This window comes from Porites lutea, chromosome 3, assembly GCF_958299795.1.
Source record: "Porites lutea chromosome 3, jaPorLute2.1, whole genome shotgun sequence".
Lineage (NCBI taxonomy): Eukaryota > Metazoa > Cnidaria > Anthozoa > Scleractinia > Poritidae > Porites > Porites lutea.
In genome coordinates, this window is record NC_133203.1 from 4,056,395 (window position 1) to 4,074,517 (window position 18,123).

Here is an 18,123-nt window from a genome sequence, read left to right on the forward strand (position 1 = left end):
GAGGCCGACTGCGACAGTGACAACATCAAAAAACAATTGGTTTCATAAGTCAAACAACAACTCTGCACGTGATCACGCTTTTTCGACCATTTCTTTGACGTCCACTACACGACTACGACGTGAAAGCTCCTAATACGAGGTTTTATGGAGGAAATGAACATACGACGACAAATTTTTCATTCTCTTCAGTTTTGAACCTAGATAAAGTCCTTAAGAAGTCAACCCCACGAAAAATCGCCTACATTTGACAAATTGAGCGGGTTTAAGTAGACAAAGTTTGAAAGGATGCAAATTCATTTCGCTAGCGATATTTGTCACTGCCGTCGTCGCTGTCGTTACCTAAGCTCCCCAACGACCCCTAATGACAACTTTAACACGAGCAAAACTGTTACAGCATTGACGCGACAGCTGTTGTGTTATCTTGCGATGTGAAAAGTCACGCAGTCGCACCATTTTGGTCACGTGTCGTCTAATAGGAGAGAGTAACACTTGTCGCAAACTCGCCTCAGACTGGTTGCGGGATATCCTGGCAGAGTGGGGACTGGGGTCCGTCTGGAGGTGCACGAAGCACAGAAGACTCCGCCGCACTTACGACAGTGATGCTACAGATTGGAAGAGAAAGCATAAAAGTATGATTTACAAACAAAAAAGTTGTAATACAGGTGAGTACAGTCGACTCTCTCTTGACGGACACCTCTATACGACGGACAACTCGGTAAAACGGACACTTAAAAGTTGGTCCCTGCCTAAGTTACTCTCTTTGACTCTCTATAAGACGGACATCACTCTTAAAAGGACATTTAGTACCGGTCTCAAAAGTTCCCCCTTAAAGAGAGATGACTGTAATTCTCAGGGCCTGTTTCATGGAGGTGGGGGACCCCAGATAGCTGAGGTAACTTGTGGCGGGTCACCCCACCTATCATGTAAACGTGATCAACTTATAATGAGAGATTATATGGACAGGCGGGTTACCTTACCTAAGCAGGCTACGTCACCTACCTGAGGCCCCCCCATATCCATGTAAACAGGCCCTAAGAGTTGACTGAAAACTCAAAGTACTTAAAAATTAAAAGAAAAAAACGCGAACCTTTCTGTTGACCAGTGAAAACTTGGTCTTGCAGGCCATGCAGTTCTTTATCAAATCATCAGATACCCAGGCCCTTGTCACTAAGCATGCCGTGTGCGTACTGCCGCATGCCACCGCGCGGACTCGTTTACTATCCATGTCCACTTCACACGGTAATGGCCTAAAAAACAAGTGTTTTTGAACGCGTTAGAGAGTCGAGTTGAAGCAGCAACTTCAGTGAACCACAGGCCAAGGAAAGAGCGGACGGTAAGTGCTGGAAACATAGGTTGAAAGTCGAAAGAAATGAAAAGGCATAGAGAGCAGGTAATCAATCATGCTCTTCTAACTATTTCCGCTTAAAGGTTTCTGAAGTATTACAGGACACATTAGGCAGATTAACCAACAAGGACGGCGACGGCTACGAAAACGTCACTTAAAAAGTGAATTCGCGCTGCTTTGAACTTTATCGCGCTTATTTCATCTCGTTCAATTCGTCAAATATTGACAAATTTTTCTGGAGCTGAATTCTAAAAGACTGTATCGAAGTTCAGGAAAAGAAAAAGACAGTCGTTGTCTTGTGGTCACGCTCGCCACAAAACGTGAAATAAGACATTTTCACGTCGTAGTCGTGCAGTGATGGCAAAGAAATGTACAAAAAAGCGTGATGCACGAGCAAAATTATTGTTTTGCTAGTCTAAACCTAATCACCATTTTCACATAGACCATAATGCACCTTGTTTACCCCCTAAACCATTGTTTCCAATTTCTCCTGGGTAACACAGTCGTCCCAAGAGAAATCGAAGACAATGGTTATGCAAACTTTTGGGGGTAAACAAGGTGCATTATGGTGTCTGTGAAAATGGTGAATTTCTTATTTGCCGTTCTCATTGACGTCGCCGTCGTTGTTGCTAGCTCCCTATTCATGTAAGCGACGTTAATTCGCGATTTAACACCGCTGAATTACGACAAACAGCAAAGGCGACCACGCAACCATTTTCCCGCCATTTATCACGTTTGCCGTTTACCTTCTTCAAAGGTAATAAGAGTAAATTTCATGTTCATGAAAAAGTCTGAAGAAATGCACTTTTTCTTCGTTGTTGAATACATTAATAGTCCTGTGGTCATTTCTTCCCTTTGCGGTTATATAAACGCGATACTTAACTACATCTAGCACCTAACCTGTCCCTTATATCGCCATGCCCTAAGCGTCCAGCTTTTCCTTTGCCCCACGTGAAAAGTTCTCCAGATTCTGTAGAAGCAATAAAGAAGACGAAAGTTTATTACTTGACTCGGGGTGCCCGAAGAAAGATTTTGACAAAGTAGCACAAAATTGCTGAGAAACTTTCCTGAAAAGGGGTACACACTAGACTCTGTCTTAACGGACACCTCTGTAAAACGGACACCTAGAGTTGGTCCCTGCCTTAGGGCGCTCCCCAAAAGTCACAACTGGCCGGCCGGACCAGTCGTTTTGAAAATGAAATAGGCTTTTTCCAAGAGCTTAGTTTTTGCCAAAAACCATCTCCTTCGTGCACACCATTTAGGATTTGACTGATCTGGCTGGATAGTTTTAATTAATGGTTAAACCAGATTGCGTGACCGAGCCCCTTGACTGGTTTCTTTCGACTAACCTGTCACGACAGCAGTATGAAAAGCACCGCAGGAGACCTGAATAGGTTTCGATGCTCGGGAGTGAGCAGAGAGGTGTATTCTGCTTGGTACAGAAACCTTCAAAATAGGTTCCTCTGTTCTGCCTCGCTGGTTTATGCCTAGTTGATTCTCTGTGTTATCACCCATTCCAAACAGTTTTCCTTTTTCTGGAACAAATACAACGACAATTAACATTATTCACAGACAATACCTCCAGTATTTCTGAAAACCACAAGAAGAAATTGTTACTCAATAGCTCATCCCAACATAATACTGAACCAGCACCAAAAGAAAGTACTGCTCAGAAGCTTTCATTTGATTGTCATTTCAAAAGATAGAACCATCTTGTACAGCATAATAAACAGTACCACAGGAAAGTACTACTCAGTAGCTTTCATTTGAATGGTCTCACTTTAGGATTTCATCCGCAGACTCAAAAGTTAGAACCAGCTTGTACAGCATAATAAACAGTACCACAGGAAAGCACTGCTCAGTAGCTTTCATTTGAATGGTCACAGTATAGGATTTCGTTTACAGACTGAAAAGTTAGAACCACCTTGTACAGCATAATAAAACAGTACCACAGGAAAGTACTGTTCAGTAGCTTTCATTTGAATGCTCACACTTTTCATCCACAAATTCAAGAGTTGAGGTCACCTTGTACAACACCATCAACAGGAACCACAAGGAAACACCCTTTAGAAGCTTTTAATATTATATGAGCTACATCGTCAATAAAAGAACACTTCCAGTTCTCAGCACTGAAAATATGAAATTGCCTTCCCCTCTTTTCGCTCAAAACATGCAAAAGACGTAAACTACGCGCGTATACTTACTTGACAGAAGTACAGTGTGTTTTGTTCCACAGCTAACATCAATGATTGCGTGGTTTCTAACGAGAAGTGCAGAGGAAAGAATTGTTTAAGTATTTAAGACCGGTGAATTTTTAGTAAGATGACGCCCTAAAAACTCTAGAACTAATAACTGCAATCCTCAATGTCACCTTTGAAACAGTGAAAAAAGAAAACGTGAAAGCCGAACGGCTAAATAGGATTTAAGAGAGACAGTTGAAGAGTCGATTTTTCAAATTGGATGGTGAAAAATACTCAAGCTATATCATCCAGGTAACTGATAATCGTTAACACGCAGGCCATTTTTCAAGTTTATCCGGTTCCAAGTACAAAGCTTTAAAAAGCAAGAAATCACCTAGACCACACAGGGTCTTTTCCAACCGAGGGCATCGCCTAAAGAAGGCGCAGATTTTCTGTGGTAGTCGTGTGTCTTTTAACACCAGATAATCTAAAAATCGTATCCGCAGAGTTGATTACCTTAGCTCTACTGATGAAGACAAAAGATTTGGCTTTGATGAAATGTCAACATTCTCTAATCCCGACTGACCAGAGTGGTTGGCTCCCCAAAGCCAAACCATACCACCATCTACAAGTGAAAAAACACAAACTAAATAAAACCATGACTGGCCCGTTTGTCGAAAGTCCCGATAACTTTTCGGGCCCGGAAAGCTGTTTTATGTCTGCCGTGTTTGCACTCAAGAGATCAAAGTTTCAAAAATATCGAAAATGATACAATGACCGGTTTGTGAGCTATGAGCGGCGCTACTATAGAGTGTTTTCACATGACATCACGGCAGCCATATTCGTGTCCCAAAACAATGAAACGGCGGCCATGTTGGTGTCCCAAACCAATCTTCTGGGAGTTATACTCTTTTCTTATGCAAACCCTGTCTTTTGTTGCGATAAATTTGCATAGATGCTGGCCACGTGAGTGAAAACACTCTATACAACAGGTTTTGATATTAAAATTTGCCTTCGGGCCTGAAGAGTTATAGTGCCTTTCGAGAAACCTCAGTCATTATTCCGCGAGGCTTATGCGTTTCTGGTCACGTGGTCCCAGCGAGTTTCGTCTTGAATACGTCACCGAAATGCACTGACCAGGAAGGTCTGGAAAGACGCCGTACATGGACAAGGAAAAGTATAACCCATATGAGAGCAGTTTTTAGTAAAACCAAAGGAATGGGAAAATCGCCTCTTTGCATGAGCGATTCTTGGTGCATTTTTTTTCAATGTAATTTTTTAGACCATTCCCGCTGAAATTTTTTTCTCGATTGAGCCGCTCTAATTTTTGAGCGGCTAGGGTTCTAAATTTTCGTCCGTTAGAGCGATTTTCGTATGAACTTGAAAAATGGTTTCGGTAAGTGTTCGTTATTTGTTTATCAGCCAATAGATGAAAAGATCAAAACAGGGACTCTTCGTTTTCCCGCCAAAGAAAACCCTAATATGGAGAAGGCATTGTTCGATTGGCCAATCGTGTCGCAGTATGACGTCAGAGCGAAGTATCTTTTGATTTCTAGAAAGTTCTTCGGGCATCAAGTTTAACCAACCAAAACTCACGCGCGTTTGTATCCGTTCGATGGACCAATCAAATCGCTCTATTTCTGTTTGTTTGTTGTTTCTGTTTTGTTCGCGCGTTTTCATTTCAAGGTCATACGAAAATCGCTCTAAGGTGATTCTGTGTGAACGAAACACCTAAACGCACGAATTTTCAACCGGTGGAAAATTCGTCTGGTGCCGTGTGAACCTTAGCCTTAGTCTTTACCTCTGCAACTTTTTATTGCCATCCTATTACTTCGTCTTAAGAAGTACAGCACACTCTCCATCTACCTCAATCAAATCTTACTAAAGACGATTTTCTTTTTAATCATTTAACCCTTTCACTGCCAGAAAGAATGATGAAGTCTTTTAAGGTGATTCTAACTTTAGAATCTGTGGACGAAATCCTGATGGTGTTACCATTTAAATAATACCTCTTGGGCGTTACTTTCACATGGTACTATTTACATAATGTTTTTTCAACTTTTAAGCCTGTGGATGAAATCTTATGCTGTTACTATTCAAATAAAACCTCTTCAGCAGTACTTTCACATGGTACTATTTATTTAGTATGTTTTTCTAACTTTTGAGTCTGTGGATGAAATCCTATGGTGTGTTATCATTCACATGAAACGTCTTTGTCAGTTCTTGAATACGGTGCTATTGGTTTTTCAGCATTTTACAAAGTGAATTTGAAAATTTGACAAAATCTGACTTAAGTCATTCCTTGGAGTGAAAGGGTTAAAGACTTAATGAAAGATTTAACGATGTAATTCTTGGCAATTTGTGCGCGGGGGAAAAATCAGTTTGAGAAGTCAAAGGAATTAGCAGGAATAAAAAAACACTAACCAGATAAAGCAGCGCTGTGATTAGAGCCACAGGCTATGTAGGAGATATGAAAGCTCTCCAGTTCTTGTGAGCGGACAGGCTCATAGCTCGAAGCGATCCCTGGTATGCCTAACTGGCCGTATGTATTATCGCCAAAAGCATAGCACTGACCATTTCTTGTACAAACTGTAGGACGAATAACACGAACAAACATCATCATTTTAAGATAGCATTTGTGTCTGACTTATGCTAACTTGTCCCAAAGAAAGCGAAGAAATGTATGAACAGAAAGCTTTACTAAGAACATATAGCGGTCGTCACTGTCACAATACGAACTTCACGAAACTACGACGGCGACAGCAACGGGAACGCCTAAAACACAATGGGTCGGTTGTTTAAACGAGGCCTAACTTAGGCTGCGGTTTAGCAAGTCTTTGGACCTCCAGATATCTTCCTTAGTGGGTAATTTTGAGAAAATAAGGTCTTTTCCAGTCTACGCCTCGCGCTTTAATGAAACTTTTCAAGATAAATGGTGTATAAGAGCATTGGGCGAACTGAAAAAGACTTAGAACGCGGTTTTGTTAAAAACTGGCTAAACTCCGTTTAAATAACAGGCCCAATAGCTTTAGGAAGCAAAAAAACAACTGCACGCACATCACGCTCTTTTGCAAATTTCTTTGCCGTCCCTGCACAACTACCACGTAAAATCACGAAATTTAAAGTCAACTAAAGAACAGGAACGGCAAGGCGATAAATTTTACCATCTCTCTCTGAACTCGGATGCGTTCCCCTCTCTTCAGCTCCGACCTAATTTCCCTACTTTCAAGAAACTCTTACTGGGTGACTTGGTATAAGGACGAAAACTTTTGAAAGGACGCAAAGTCTGTTTTTCAGCGACGTCGCCATTGGCGTCGCCGTCGTCGGATCGTAAGGTCCCTAATATCACAACAGGCTGTGGGGCAACTGTCACGCCCTCTACCAAAGATTACAAGTAGCTGTCACCACTATTACACAATCCTCTATAGTATTGTCACGCCACCTTATAACGCAAAGTTATTCATACCATCTTTCAGAAAGTTGTTACACCTAAAATAACTAGTATCTTCCTAGCGACATATAATTTACCAAGAGTGTGGGAAAGTCCACAGGCGACTTCAGTTACTCTGTGTTCTTGAAGTCCCTCAACAAGTCTTGGTAGAATCTCTTTTCGTTTCACGCTTTCGTATCCAAGTCTTGGTCCACCCTGTCCCCAAGTGAATAACTCGCCCAATCCTACAACAGAAAAACGTATGAGAGTAGCCTGCGTGGCAGGCGTTTGAAAGGGAAGGGAAAGGGAGTTTTGGGAAAGGGAGTTTTAGTCGCGAGAGAAACGCGAGGGGCGCGCGAGGAAGGAGGGAGGAAAACCCCTCCTCCCTCCTCCCTCGCGCGTGGTCTCGCGCCCTAATTCCCTTCCCCTCGCGCCGTAATTCCCTTCCCCTTCCCTTTCGAACGCCTGCCACGCAGGCTAGTATGAGAGTGATTCAAAGAATGTGTGTGAGGTACTTAAATTTTTGACAACCCTCTGTGGCAGATAAATTTTGCCATGTTTTGTAACTTGATAGAAAACTTTGGATCTGTTGCATTGCAAAAGAAATCTGCTACTTCATCACTGACACCCTGCACAAGCTTATTCTGATTTCAGTAAGTAAAAAAGAATTCTTTGCAGTTTAGTTCTTAACTGTGAACGCTAATAGCAGTTACTCTTTTGATCTGTTGTTTACTATCCTGTATGTTTAACTGTCAAGCCATTGTCGGTATAGTGTTACATTCTAGTCCCTAAGGTTCCTGTATGATCTTAAACAAAATTTTGGAAATAATTTTGTGGGATCTTGACAGGACTAGGTTCCTGTAGGATCCTAAACAGGATCTTGCTGGGACTCTGAAGTCAATATCTTCCTATAGGTTCCTGTAGGATCTTCAAAAAGATCTTAATAGGACTAAGTCAATAGCTTCCTATAGGTTCCTGTACGATCCTAACCAGGATCTTAGTAGGACGAACTCAATAGTTTCCTATAGGTTCTTGTAAGATCCTAAACAGTATTTTGGTAGGACTAAGTCAATAACTTCCTATAGATTCTTGTAGGATCCTCAACAGTATCTTGGTAGGACGAACTCAATAGTTTCCTATAGGTTCTTGTGAGATCCTAAACAGTATCTTGGTAGGACTAAGTCAATAGCTTCCTATAGGTTCCTGTAAGATCCTAAACAGTATCTTAGTAGGACTAAGTCAATAGCTTCTAATAGGTTCTTGTAGGATCCTAAACAGTATCTTGGTAGGACTAGTCAATAGCTTCCTATAGGTTCTTGTACGATCCTAAACAGTATCTTGGTAGGACTAAGGCAATAGCTTCCAATAGGTTCTTCCAATAGGTTCCTGTAGGATCTTAATCTTGATCCTACAGTATCTTGGTAGGACTAAGTCAATAGCTTCCTATAGGTTCTTGAAGGATCCTAAACAGTATCTTGGTAGGACTAAGTCAATAGCTTCCTATAGGTGTCTGTAGGATCCTAAACAGTATCTTGGTAGGACTAAGGCAATAGCTTCCAATAGGTTCCTGTAGGATCCTAAACAGTATCTTGGTAGGACTAAGTCAATAGCTTCCTATAGGTTCCTGTAGGAGCCTAAACAGTATCTTGGTAGGACTAAGTCAATAGCTTCCAATAGGTTCTTGTGGGAGCCTAAACAGTATCTTGGTAGGACTAAGTCAATAGCTTCCAATAGGTTCCTGTAGGAGCCTAAACAGTATCTTGGTAGGACTAAGTCAATAGCTTCCTATAGGTTCTTGTAGGAGCCTAAACAGTATCTTGGTAGGACTAAGTCAATAGCTTCCTACAGGTTCTTGTAGGATCCTAAACAGTATCTTAGTAGCTTCAAGTGAAAAGCTTCCTATAGGATCCTGTAGCATCTTAAACAGTATCTTGGTAGGACTAAGTCAATAGCTTCCTATAGTTTCCTGTAGGATCCTAAACAGTATCTTGGTAGGACCAAGTCAATAGCTTCCTATAGGTTCTTGTAGGATCCTAAACAATACCTTGGTAGGACTAAGTTAATAGCTTCCTATAGGTTCCTGTAGGATCCTAAACAGTATCTTGGTTGGACTAAGTCAATAGCTTCCTATAGGTTCCCGTAGGATCCTAAACAGTATCTTAGTAGGACTAAGTGAAAAGCTTCCTATAGGATCCTGTAGCATCTTAAACAGTATCTTAGTAGGGCTAAATCAATAGCTTCCTATCTTTTCCTGTAGGATCCTAAACAGTATCTTGGTAGGACCAAGTCAATAGCTTCCTATAGGTTCTTGTAGGATCCTAAACAATACCTTGGTAGGACTAAGTTAATAGCTTCCAATAGGTTCCTGTAGGATCCTAAAAAATATCTTGGTTGGACTAAGTCAATAGCTTCCTATAGGTTCCTGTAGGATCCTAAACAGTATCTTAGTAGGACTAAGTGAAAAGCTTCCTATAGGATCCTGTAGCATCTTAAACAGTATCTTAGTAGGGCTAAATCAATAGCTTCCTATAGTTTCCTGTAGGATCCTAAACAGTATCTTGGTAGGACCAAGTCAATAGCTTCCTATAGGTTCCTGTAGGATCCTCAACAGTATCTTGGTAGGACTAAGTCAATAGCTTCCTATAGATTCCTGTAGGATCCTCAACAGTATCTTGGTAGGACTAAGTCAATAGCTTCCTATAGATTCCTGTAGGATCCTCAACAGTATCTTGGTAGGACTAAGTCAATAGCTTCCTATAGGTTCCTGTAGGATCCTAAACAGTATCTTGGTAGGACTAAGTCAATAGCTTCCTATAGGTTCCTGTAGGATCCTAAACAGTATCTTGGTAGGACTAAGTCAATAGCTTCCAATAGGTTCCTGTAGGAGCCTAAACAGTATCTTGGCAGGACTAAGTCAATAGCTTCCAATAGGTTCTTGTAGGAGCCTAAACAGTATCTTGGTAGGACTAAGTCAATAGCTTCCAATAGGTTCCTGTAGGAGCCTAAACAGTATCTTGGTAGGACTAAGTCAATAGCTTCCTATAGGTTCCTGTAGGATCCTAAACAGTATCTTGGTAGGACTAAGTCAATAGCTTCCTATAGGTTCCTGTAGGATCCTAAACAGTATCTTGGTAGGACTAAGTCAATAGCTTCCTATAGGTTCCTGTAGGATCCTAAACAGTATCTTGGTAGGACTAAGTCAATAGCTTCCTATAGGTTCCTGTAGGATCCTAAACAGTATCTTGGTAGGACTAAGTCAATAGCTTCCTATAGGTTCCTGTAGGAGCCTAAACAGTATCTTGGTAGGACTAAGTCAATAGCTTCCAATAGGTTCCTGTAGGATCCTAAACAGTATCTTGGTAGGACTAAGTCAATAGCTTCCTATAGGTTCCTGTAGGATCCTAAACAGTATCTTGGTAGGACTAAGTCAATAGCTTCCTATAGGTTCCTGTAGGAGCCTAAACAGTATCTTGGTAGGACTAAGTCAATAGCTTCCAATAGGTTCCTGTAGGAGCCTAAACAGTATCTTGGTAGGACTAAGTCAATAGCTTCCAATAGGTTCTTGTAGGAGCCTAAACAGTATCTTGGTAGGACTAAGTCAATAGCTTCCAATCAATCGATCTTATACTGGATTTGGGACAAAATGTTCCAGCATCTTAGTATTATGTTTTTGTAAGAAAATATGCCTCCTAGCTAGATTAGCTTTTAAGCTATCTTTTAGGTGGCTTGTATTTTACATAATTAGAATTGTCTTTTTTAATGTCTTTTTTTCTGTGTGTTGTATGAATAAAATCCTTGTCTTGTCTTATAACGTTTCCCGGATCTTGGTAAGACTTAGCCAATAGCATCCTATAGTTTTCTGTAGGATCTTAAACAGGTTCCTAGACAAAAATTTTCCAGGATCTTGGCAGGACGAAGGATCATGATTAAGACTGAAGACTCTACTAGAATTTACAATTAATACTAACTTGTAGTGGTTTTGTATTGACTTAAGGTCGGTACACACAAGGCGACAAGTTGCAGCAACATGTCGCGGCAACACGTTGCAGCGACAAATCGCTTCGTGTGTACTGGAGAATTTTTGTGAAAATCTTTGTCGCTGCCAAAGAATTTGTCGCCGCAACAAGTTGCACAGATTCAGTCTGATTTGATTTTTTGCGACTTGTTGCAGCGACCAAATTCTGTTGCGGAGACAAAGATTTTCACAAAAATTCTCCAGTACACACGAAGCGATTTGTCGCTGCAACGTGTCGCCTCACCTTGTTGCTGCAACTAGTCGCCCGACCTGTACACACGGAGTGATCTGTCGCCGCGACGTGTTGCAGCAACTTGTCGCCTAGTGTGTACCGACCTTTATAATGTGAAGATGCATCTATTTACCACAAACAGCTGCAGAGTGAAATTCATGGCAGGCAATACTTGTCACCTTCTTGTCCTTCAGTGCGGCAACTCTAAGAGGTGATGACCTGTCTCTTAAATGTCCTTGTCCAAGTTTTCCACCAAGCCCTGATCCCCAAGAGAAAACCTCTCCTTCACCTGAAGAAAAAAACAGATAGTAAGATAGTTAAAGGGCGTACATCAAGAGGATACTGTTGGTTTAGGTCAATAATGAATTAACTTATTCTTCAATTACAATGTACTCCTGTAGAGTTATGAAGAAGATATCACAAAACTTTCACGAGGAAACCTGCTGTCAGAACGGACCACCTTAGTAATTTTGTTACCCACAGTTACAATAGGATTTAATTGTTTTTGCCTTCTGTGCCATGTGTAATTATGTGTTCTGCGTATTCTTGACCTCCCTTGTAATTTAGCGTTATACACTACCAAAAGGCTTTAATAAACTGATTATTATTATAATTATTAATTCTTTGGTGATTCTGTAGGCATAGCATTGAAATTAAAAGATAGCAAATAGTGTCAATATAGTCTCTTTAAAAGGCATTTATTTACAAAATCAACAACAATATTGAAACTATGGTTGGTGTTTTACAAGCTCTCTGATTGTTTTTCAGTGTTTTACAAAAAAGACTGACCATGCCCCCTGGAAAGTAAACAGGTTAGCACTGAGAGAATTTCAGATTCATGTCTACATATTATTAACCTTCTATAACGAGTTGCGGCAATTCTTAACAAAATGCAATTTACTTGTTAAGGAAATGGTATGCGTCACTCCACAAGCAACTTTCCAAACGTCCTTTGATAATAATGCTTCTACGGATCTTGGAACATTCTCCTCTCCATTCTCGCCATGTCCCAGCATTCCAGTGGTACCATCACCCCACATGTATAAGTCACAAGCATCTAGGCACAAACAAACACGACTTACTACAAACAGCAACATGAATTAATAATAGGGTTCATACAGATTTTTGGATCCAAAATTCAAGACTTTTTCCAAAACATGAACATATTTTTCCAGACTCAAGGTTATCAAATAGGTGATCAAAAGAGACCTGTAAAAATGCAGGACCAATTAACACTTTTTCTTGATGCTCTGCAAACATATGGGTGAAATTGAATAAGATTTGACCAAAATGAAAAAAATTCACTTTTAAAGCACTTGTTGTAGCTTTGAAAAAAAAACTCAAGACTTTTTACCTTTTTTCCAGACTTTATCTCCATTCTCCAGACTTTTTCCAGGTCTGGAAAACTACTGGGGAAATTTCAAGTCTTTTTCTCAAGAATTCAAGATTCTGTACGAACCCTGTCTTAATTACACCAGTACACTAGGTCCCATTTCCCCAACTCTCCTAAGCTCGAGGGCATCCTCTGGAGCTTAGTGACAGGGATGCATGATTGAAAGGGGGCAAAAATCAAATCCCATAAAAATGTGTTAGGGCTTTCAACTAAAAATCCCTTGACTGAAAACTCACCGCTAAAAGATCCCATGCCAAGATATTTCTGAGCCTTAAACATTATTTTTCCATTAAGGATTAAAACATTGATATAACACAAATGTTGTGTTGCCATTTTGAGCTGTCATGAGGTTTGATTACTGTGTCATGCAACAGGGTTCGTACAGATTTTTAGATCCAAAATTCAAGACTTTTTCCAGACTTTCTCCAAAACAAAAGTTTATTTTTGCAAACTCAAGTTATCAAATCGGTGATCAATAGAAACCTAAAAAATGTGGGAACCAAGCTTTTTTCATGATGCACTGCAAATGTATGGTAACCATGGTGCAATTGCAGACATACATGTAAGGGAGTTATGAAACTTCTCATTCAGTGCGATGAAATGTCTTCGCTACGGGAAAGACTGAAAGGAATTTGACTACAGGAAAAACACTTGCAGAACCTTTAAAAAAAATTTCGGACTTTTTACCATTTTTCCAGACTTTATTTCTTTTTCCAGACTTTTTCTAGGTGTGGAAAATTGCTTTGCAAATTTCAAGACTTTTCCAAGAATTCTGTATGAACCCTTTGCAATAATATGGGCCACTATAGATGTAGGAATACCTTCATTGTATGGTTTACCACCAGACCCAAACACAGACATAGGAATCTAAGAGACAAAGGAAATTGAGAATCAACCTGTTTGTTACGAAAAATTGTATTGTGTGACTTTTAAACATGACATTCTAAAAGCTTCACGAGAGTTCATAGTTTGTTTATTTTAATACCTTGGGTAAGCGTTCCCACCGTGTATTTTATCATCTTTTTATATTTAGACTTTTTGGAAGTTCTAGAATATTATTGTATAAGTATACACGTAGGCGAGTCCGAGCGAAGTTTTAACCCTTCTTGACTAGCGAAGAGAGCTTGACGTTAATCGTGTTTAGCCCAGTGTGGCAAAAACAATATTTTACTCACTCGCTGCGCTCGTTCGTAAAATATTGTTTTGCCACTCGAAAATAAAATTTGTATCTTCGCGCCACCGTGTAATATCCTCTATTTACACAAAGAACCTCCAACCACATGGCACCTTATTACTAACTTAGATAATAATTCAAAGTTGAAACAGGAGGGCGATTTTCAGTATCTAGGCTCTTAAGAGCGATACTGGGCTAACAAGGCAGGAATTTCCATCTGTCATGACCAATAGACAGGAATGGGACAGACTCATCAAATCCGTGCGGGTGCACCCGAGATAGATAGATTACACAAACTATTTTCAATTTCATATACTGTATCAAGTAATAAATAGATTAGCAAGGAACATTTTCCTTACCTCATCCGTTCCGTGCATTGGTTTACCATCAGTGTCATCATTTAACCCGCCACTTTCATACAAATGATCAATAGATTTCTTGTCATTGAAGCCATCTATCAGAGCCTGTAATTTGAGAAATAAATACAATATTTGTTATCAATAATTCAAAGAAATAAACCTGTGCCATGTGTGGGATCATACAGGTACGACGCTATTTATAAAAAAATAAAGATCAAAAGTGCCATTACCTGTATTCCCACTGTCCAGACGTCGTACTGCTGTTTATCAAGACAAACAATATCTACACTATGCAAACTTCTTCCAATCTTATAGATAACAGAGAAAGAGATGGACTGAAAAGAAAATGAAGTGCAATTTTAGGTGACTCCTGGCAAAACGAAATTAGACAGCTTGTATTAGAATAGCTTGCTAAGGAAGGTGATTCAAAAAACTTCAAGGGTTATTTAAGACTGAATGTGCTCGCTCCATGCAGATGACAACTGTACTAATATTGTTTTCTTCTGATAAATGTTCTGTTGACAGGGCTAAAATACACTTGAATTCCAGCTTCTCCTTTGGCTGGACTGTGCTCTAGAAATTAAAGAAGGCAACCTTTGCTTCATGCAAAACGTTTATGCCGGGCATCTTGGATTTCACAGAATTGATTGAGAGCTTTCAAGTTCGCAAACAAATTTTACTCACAGCACAACCTTGCATTGTTTTCCTTTATTCTTTGTTGATTTTTATCAAATAAAGTTACTGTATTCTCATGAACCTCATTTTTAATTTAACAATGATATTAACATTTACAGTTAACAAATGTTATGTATACGGTCAAATTTGATTTCAGTTTTAGCCCTAATTATTCATGAATTACTGCTAGGAGACATAAAGGAAGTTGAGAATCAACCTATGTTAAAAAATTTTAACCTGAATTTAATTTTGACATGGACTTTATTCAAAATTACATAAAAAAGACTCTAACATTTACAAGGGCTGCGTCTCTTTTCAAATGGTACAGGCACAAGCAGCTTTTTTGCATTTCCTACCTCTTTTTGTGGCACAGGACAACTTGCAAAACCTTTAGATATTTGACCCTTCAACAACTGAGTTATTTGCGAAGTTAAAACTGCATGAAATGAAGCAAAATCATCATGCACATTAATTTGTTGCTTGGTAAAAGAATAAAAAATGCTTTCAATATTATATAAAATTGTTTTCCTGCTCTGGAAAAAAGGCAAGGACTAAAGAGATTGCCAAATTTTTTTTTCATGCTCATTTTTCGTTTTTGGTCACTCAAACTAACTGAGAACCAGAAACAGGATAATTTCAGAGTTTATTTAGCCATAAGATTGACCAGCATCAATTTTCTCTTGACAATATATCAATACATCATTTAAAAAATCAGGAGAAAATATTATGAGAATTGTTTAAAGAAATAATCATCTACAAGAAAATGCTGTGATCTTTAACCCATTCGCTCCTAGAGATTTTGCCGAAAAACGAGTTTTGAAGCTAGTTGAGTGGTTTTCTGGTCACTGTCGTGCTATAAAGAGCTAAAACTTACCACAAACTGGTTTACAGGTCGAACACTTCGCGGTCTTCCGATCCAGATGCAAAATATCAGCTTGCGAAGTTCGGGCATGCGCAGAAAGCAAAATTTCGACATAGTTTTTGGGTTTAAAAGTGACACAGCAGTCTTGACTTTTACTTTTCGCTTTCTCTCCTCCCTTCTTTTTTTGCTTTTCTTGCCTCATTTTTTTTTTCTCTTGCTGGGCATTTAGTAGGCTTGATTTTGGTGGGAAGAGTTTTTAGGAAAGCTTTTAGGATCTTAGGATTAGGCGAAAGGAAAGGTAGGTGGGTAATGGGACAAGATTTTCATGGAGATTTTCAGGTCAATGTCACGTGGTTTTTTGCTTGTTTCTCCGGTGTCCTTGACTGAATTGTGCTCATTCTGGTATGGTTTGAAAGATCTCTTCACTCTGCACAAGTTAGTGAAGAAAGTTGTCCTTGACCGTTAAAACTGATGACGTCACAATGGGTAGAAAGGACCTGGATCCGCACGGGCGGTTACGGGCGGTTCAGGGGCGAATGGGTTAAGCAAATTCTCTTCATTGATGCTTCAAGGATATGTATGGAGTCTGATCAGTGTGGAGAATTTGTATGTGAACATTGCGGCTTAACATAACCTACCAGATTTCTCTTCTTGTTTTCTAGGTGATCCCCAGTGAAGATGTGAAAGATCTACAATCAAGTACAGGAAAGAATATCAAGTGACATATGCTTATTCAAAAGTAATTAAAGGATAAAATGTCATTTTAAATTATTTCAGAATTTATTTCTCATTATCTTACCTCGAGATAATACAAATCTCTTGAGCTGAGGTGTTCCCTAGAAATATTGTAAAGGGAAAAACGAGTTATCATTAAAGAACTAATCTCTTGAAACAAAACAAAACTGTTTAGATAGATGAGTGCAATCTTTGGGTCATTATGAACACTTTCCTAATCTAGATTGAGAGTTGCTCCCTGCAATTCTTCATTGTTTTTTCTTGACTCCTCAGTCTCTAGCACCTCCCCCATGATCACTGCAGACACCTTGGGAAACTTTGTGCCAATCCCAGTGGTATCCAACTTAGAGGGATCTGACTCTATGCGGGTACAGTCTCAGAGTGGATATAAGGGTCTAACATAGATTAGCAGTCAATGACCATTTTTTATTCACATGCAACCTTTAAAAAGGAAAATTACAAGAACAAAACTACATCCTCTCTCTATCCCTTTCACTCCCAGAGTGCTCTAATAAAAATCCTCAGTATCAGTTTTTACTTCGGCGGAGCGTGAAGTAAAGGATTCGCGGCGCTCAGGAATGTATCAACGTTGCAATTTTTTGACAAGATTGGGCAAGCAAAGTCTGTAGGTTTTCGGCTCTATTCGGCTATTTGACGAAGTGAGAGGCGAAATAGTTCGAGATATCTCGAGATCACTTCGATTTCTTTGATTTATTCTTTAACTTTTTTGAGGAAGAAAGAATTACTATTTGGCCTTCCCGGGGTTTGAACCGACTCACCTGTGTGACCCGTCAGATCAGAGGAGACTCTAAGTTTAGGGATTAGCCAATTGTGCTACTGCGACCCAAGGTAGTTTGGGATATGAAAAATAATTATGAAATGATGCACTAGTTTTGGGACAAGATTGGGCATGCAAGTTCATGACTTTTCGGCTTGTTTCAACTATTACACGAAATGAGATCGGACTACTTCCAGAGTGACTACCCCCCAACAGTGACCATGCAAGGGGTGAAGTTGAACCCCTTCCTTATCACCCCCTGTAACTAAAAACTAATTGTATCGATAAAATGAATATAAAATAGAGATAACCAAAAATCTATTCTATCTTTGCACATGTACCATTATCTAGAGCCATTCTGCAAGGTAACAATACTGGCAAAGTTCAAAAATAGCCTGTGTACAGACCCTCCCTCTTGGAGGTGGCTGTGCAAGGAGTTCAACAGGTTTTGAAGAAAACAGTTTCTAGTCCAGAAATGAGGCTATGGTAAGAAGCATTCTAACTTCTATAAAACCAGTGAATCCTCGGTCAAAATCCCGCAAGGATAAGCAAAGTTGAGCAAAGATGAGCAAATACATGTATCACAATAGATGTGCACAAATGCAAAAATACAAGGCAATGCACGCTCGATCCTGGGAAATAACAGCCATATTAATAATTAGAACCATAACAAAAAGTTACTTTGACCTTACATGACGTTTAGCCTTCATCATGGTAGATCCTTTCGTCATCTTATAGATTGACATGACAGAGGTTTCCGGAGAGGGTTTCGAAGCTGACGAAACACTTGTCTCACGATTTGCCATATTTAGCCTCCTTTATCCTAAATTCTGCAGTGCCAAGAACAACCAGGGGACCTCTATCCACCCACCATCGAAATACTGAACACGTTTCAATGTAGATCACGCGTTAGAAGGCTTCTTTTGCAATAAAATTAATGCTTCT

At 39.7% G+C, this 18,123-nt stretch overlaps 1 protein-coding gene across 1 annotated transcript; it reads right to left on the minus strand.

Moving 5' to 3' along the window:
* Window positions 1–219: 219 nt before the first annotated feature.
* On the minus strand, window positions 220–18,122 carry LOC140930229 (uncharacterized). The gene is made up of 17 exons (XM_073379894.1): window positions 17,871–18,122; window positions 16,465–16,501; window positions 16,304–16,354; window positions 15,160–15,239; window positions 14,359–14,463; window positions 14,129–14,233; window positions 13,417–13,462; window positions 12,104–12,259; window positions 11,336–11,491; window positions 7,054–7,200; window positions 5,950–6,114; window positions 4,042–4,150; window positions 3,550–3,605; window positions 2,695–2,880; window positions 2,246–2,315; window positions 1,088–1,247; window positions 220–602 (listed from the first exon to the last, which is right to left on the minus strand). Exons 1-17 carry the CDS (start codon window positions 17,982–17,984, stop codon window positions 459–461), a joined length of 1,887 nt encoding a protein of 628 aa, XP_073235995.1. The 5' UTR covers window positions 17,985–18,122; the 3' UTR covers window positions 220–458.
* Between the last annotated feature and the right edge of the window lies 1 nt (window position 18,123).

What these genes read in the sequence shown, in the direction of transcription:
- LOC140930229 (XM_073379894.1), bottom strand. Translation starts at nt 17,984, where the DNA reads ATGGCAAATCGTGAGACAAGTGTTTCGTCAGCTTCGAAACCCTCTCCG. An exon ending in TGGTAAACCATACAATGAAG is followed by an intron (nt 12,260 to 13,416) that starts GTATTCCTACAT and finishes GTTTGTGCCTAG; the next exon opens with ATGCTTGTGACTTATACATG. An exon ending in GCATACCATTTCCTTAACAA is followed by an intron (nt 11,492 to 12,103) that starts GTAAATTGCATT and finishes TTTTTTCTTCAG; the next exon opens with GTGAAGGAGAGGTTTTCTCT.